The 5,000-nt window shown below is 44.5% G+C and overlaps 1 protein-coding gene across 1 annotated transcript in view; it reads left to right on the top strand.

Moving 5' to 3' along the window:
* Positions 1–5,000, top strand: part of mdga1 (MAM domain containing glycosylphosphatidylinositol anchor 1) — a 145,742-nt gene that overhangs the window by 38,035 nt on the left and 102,707 nt on the right. The window contains exon 3 of the mRNA XM_030377830.1: positions 13–152. Coding sequence (XP_030233690.1) covers positions 13–152 — 140 coding nt within the window. The remainder of the gene's footprint in view (positions 1–12; positions 153–5,000) is intronic.

Here is a 5,000-nt window from a genome sequence, read left to right as displayed (position 1 = left end):
TTTCATGCACAGCTCCTGCCAACGCCCAGATCATACACTCGGGCGCAGCGTGCAATGTGAAGGATGACAACATCAGCGAGAGGATCTACACCATCAAGGAAGGAGACACTCTGGTGCTCCAGTGCATCGTCAAGGGACATCCTCGGCCCCCAGTACGTACCACCGCCACACCCTCACTGTGGCAGCATGGCTCATACTGTTGGAATCTCTGGATTCTCAGCTTTCATGTGAAAAACAACTATTTTATGTGGTTAGCAAGAAATTATAAACATTAGTTTTTGAGTCGCATTACGTGTGTGCTTCTACCGGAAGAAGACAACCGTTCTGTCCCTTCAGGTATGTGAGTTTATTGTTATGAAATCAGAAATAGTTGAAATGTCAGAGCAACATTATAAAATATAATATTTTCAAAGTGAATATGATATATAACATAAAACAATGTGAATGATAACTCACGATTCCAAGCAAAGATTAACATTTTAAAATGTAATGGAGTCTCCAGGTAAAATGGTGTTTGGGCCGAATGGTCCCAAAGTTGGCAGAGAATAATAAAGAAAGAATAATAATAACACCTGAGAATATCAATAGTGGAGCCCTGCCCACTACTCACCCAATAAAGTTGTTTATGAAGAACACATCGTGTGAATGCTGGAGGCATCACATCAATTATGTCGGACTACTGTGGTCTATGGGGCTGGAGCCCGTGGGCTATATGTGGATGGTGATGTCGATATTTATGTTGTTTGAATGTTCAATAAGATCGGCTTTAACACACGTTTTCTTGGTAGTAAAAATTAACTGCAGTGATTTCATATTTCGTTGTGTTGTATTCATATAGGATCCACTTTTGTAAACACTAAAATATCAATTTAGGGAAGTGGAACACACTTCCTGATCCTCTGGCTTAAGCTGTGACATCGTAAACATGTGCGTGTGTGTGTGCATGAGTTTGAGTGTGTCTATTTGTATGTGTGTGTGTGTGTGTGTGTGTGTGTGTGTGTGTGTGTGAGTGTTTGTGTGTGTGTGTGTGTGTGTGTGTGTGTGTGTGTGTGTGTGTGTGTGTGTGTGTGTGTGTGTGTGTGTGTGTGTGTGTGTGTTGTGTTTGTGTGTGTGTGTGTGTGTGTGTGTGTGTGTGTGTGTGTGTGTGTGTGTGTTTGTGCATGTGTGGGTGTGTGTGTGAGTTACTGTAACGGTGAAAGTTGTGCACCAGTGTAAGAAAAGAAAGAGAACAGATAGATGAAGAGACAACAGAGGTGGTATGAAGCTCAGCCAAAAGACTTTATGAAAACATGCATGGAGACTACGGGACACACACACACACACACACACACACACACACACACACACACACACACACACACACACACACACACACACACACACACACACACACACACACAAAAGCGTACCCACATACACATAAATCAGATTGCAATGAGAGAATGAGACAATGGGATGTCAGAGTGTTGTGAACTGATTACATTTGTGTGATGGAGAGATGGAGACAGACACAGTGATGGAGAGATGGGGCCTCCCAGAGAGCTTAATGCCTCATTCTTTTAAGTTAAAGGGATTCAAAGATAATCGTTTGTGTTGTGTGTGTGTGTGTGTGTGTGTGTGTGTGTGTTTGCGTGTGTGTGTGTGTGTGTGTGTGTGTGTTTGCGCGCGTGTGTGTGTGTGTGTGTGTGTGTGTGTGTGTGTGTGTGTGTGTGTGTGTGTGTGTGTGGGTGGCTGTGTAAGTATGTTTCTGATTTTATATGTATTTGTGTGCCCTACATATGAAACATGTACAGTATAGCAAATTGAGCAAAGTAAAACACAGAAGACAATAACAGATCCTAAAGTAGAATCAAATCAAAACTACCAAATCACAAATGTAAACAGATTAAAATACATTTAAATAGATCAATAATAAATTAATAAAAAGGCATACAATTAACTTAAATATAGTACAGTATAATTAAATAGAAAGATAGAAGGTTGAAGATAGAATGAAGTATAATCGAATCGAATAGACCAGAGTAGGCAGTGTGGATCTGCCAGAAGTTTGACGGTATGACCTTCATCACGGGTCATCCTCACTGCATCTCTCTAATAACCCCTTCTCTCATCCCCTCGGATGGAAGGCATCTGAACTATAATTATAATTACAAATGATGTATTATACTTTGTTGTTGTTCAATTATATTACCGGACTGCATTTACTTTTATCCAAAGCAAAGTAAGGCTGAGAACAACAGAAGCATAGAATCGATATTCGAGCAACGGCAAAAGATGCCGCGTGAGCAAGTACAAAAATAAGTGCAGAGTAGCTATAGGCATCACACCACCAGGTTATTTGATTTTGTATTAGTGGCAGTCAAGTGAATAATAGTAGCGGATAATGCGTCTCAACAAAGTGATAAACAAATTATCATATTTGTAGAACAGCCAGAGAAATACGCTACAAGACTGACCACCCACGATACTTCACCCACTCCCTGCAACTCTGCAGTACGAAACACGCCCAGGCCGCAGAGAAGGTCACCGGCCAGTCTCTCCACGGAGCGTTTAAAGTGGTGCCCTCAGGATAGCGATTTATAACTTGGCCCCCTGGCCAAATGCAAGGTTTACCAAAGCTAATTTGTATCAAATTCGATTCCTCTTTTAAATGAAACTAAATGAACTGCTGGAATCAACAAAAAACAATATATTTTTCATTATTACTCGTTTATGTATCATATAACATAATGTGCTGTTTTAATGACTCTGAGGTGAGGCCAAAAGCACATTTCCGGTCCAGGCCGGACAGTACAGTCGTGTTCTATTCTAGTCGGTGTTGCACTGCCCTTGCTGGTGCCTCTCCAAATAACTTTCCAGGAACCCCACAATTTAACAGATGTGTTTGATGGCCTCCCTTTATGCGGACACAAGACAGAGGTAGAGCCATAAAACCAGGACAAAGGGAATGGGTTGGGGTGGGGGGGGGGGGGGGGGGAAGGCACCTTGTGGTGACTCACATTAGGTACTCAATGCCAGGGCCACGGTGGCTTGGGTCTTGTTGGCAGACCCACCATGGCAATTCAACCGGCACAAACAGACAATTCCACAGTTACCCATTTTCATTAGTGGTAGAAGGAATACCTCATCAGGATGGAGAGGCTGGCTCATCAAGCCCGAGTACAGCCCTACTGCTGAGAGGTTTGCTGATGCATCTGAAACAGTCAGACCTCACACAGCGCTGCTGATAACGAAAGGGCAGCACAGTGATTGGTCGCCCTCCCCCTCCTCCCTTGATTGAACTCCTTCTGCCCTGAAAAATGGATCCGACGTAGAAAAAGAACACAACACGACGCACAACAGAGTAATAAATAACCTTATTTTTAGGACGAGAAGGTGACCTCAGCAGTGGCTCAGGAGAACCTTGCAGGAGTGTTATGCGATCGCTCTGCATGTGCTCCCTCTGGGGATACCGAGTTACAGATGCACCAGCCCTGCCACACCCCGGCCCAAACCCATTGCACCCTTCATCATCCTCTGCTCTCAGCCCTACTCCGCCTCCTTGCAGTCTCACTCTCACTCCTGGTCCAACGGTTGGTTTCTTAGTTTTAACTTTAGCAAAGGTCTAGGGCTGCAGTTTTCTTTTTATGGAGAGTGAGTGTACGTATTGTGTGTATTCATTACAAATACATTTCCTGGTAAGAGTTTCACATTTGATCCTTCACAACATTTTCTTTTTATGATTTTGACTCTAGTTTGCTTGTAAACAAATTAATAAGGATGTATGTATAAGTAGGTATGTTAATAAGTAGGCATGTTTGTTGTGGTCCTTTAAGGGGTAAAGGATCTAACACAACAACCAGAAATGCATTGAAGAGACACATCTGAAAAGTAAAAGGACATTTATAGTGGGGGGATCACAAGAGAAGGTTAAGGGGACCGATGGTGCAGCCACAGGAAAGCAACCCTGAAAGGTTGGGGTACCCTGTACAGGGTACCCCCAGCTTACCTAGTGTCTCTAGACACGGGTGATCTCCGTGTGAGCTATACAGGGTACCCACAGCTTACCAAGTGTCTCTATAGAAGGGTGATCTACGTGTGAGCTATGTACAGGGTACCCCCTAGCCTATCTAGCCCTCCGCCGAGGCAAGACAGGGAGGTCAACACAAAGGGGTAGCACATGGGAGACTAACAGATCCACATGTAGCACACGGCAGCAAGGTCCAAAGAGAGAGAGAGACACTTCCTGTGGCGTGGCCTTTGATACTCCTGGCTCCCATCAGGAACATAGGAGGGGAGGTGTCTGTGGGAATACCAGACACGTCCAGAAGCACAAACACAACTGCCGCTGGCAAAGCATGTCAAAATGTGACTGAATGGCAAACACAATCAGTGAATAAACAAATGAAATGTAACAAATCCTCAGTCAGCCAAATGTCTCTCCTTCAATTTCTACAAAAAGCCAAGGCCGGGCCATTTCTATTGACTTCCCCATTCTTCCTCTCTCAATCTCTCCCTCTCTCACTCTCAGTTGAAGGAGGGCTCTATTTGGCTCGGAGGGGCCTGGCCAATAAAGGCTGCTTTGGGCAGAATGAGCCTGATTGAGGGTCCGTCTAATCCTTTATCAAGACTGATTGTTTACCTTCGGCCGTGCTAGATTGGATTGGAAAGAGCTCCCTCGCTCCGTCCGTACAGACGAGAGTAATCTAATCATTCCTTCTCCTCCCTTTCCTCAAATCACTTTTTCCGTCGTTCATATTCCTCTGCACCTCATTTCCTCTGCCCTCGCTCGTCTTTCTGTGTCCGTCTCCGTAGAAACACTCACCTTTATCCCCTCTAGCTCCCGTCTTTCTACCTGTCTGTACCGTCCTCTGATCTGCACCTCGGATCACCTCCGACTCACCTGATCTCTCTCTCTCTCTCTCTCTCTCTCTCTCTCTCTCTCTCTCTCTTTCTATCTCTCCATCTCTTTCGCCGGGATGGAGAGATAGATCCCCTCTGACTCACCTGATCTCTCTCTC

The sequence above is a fragment of the Gadus morhua genome, chromosome 14 (genome assembly GCF_902167405.1).
Source record: "Gadus morhua chromosome 14, gadMor3.0, whole genome shotgun sequence".
Classification (NCBI taxonomy): Eukaryota; Metazoa; Chordata; class Actinopteri; order Gadiformes; family Gadidae; genus Gadus; species Gadus morhua.
Note: the sequence above shows the minus strand (reverse complement) of the source record. Positions and strands in the feature narration are given on the sequence as shown.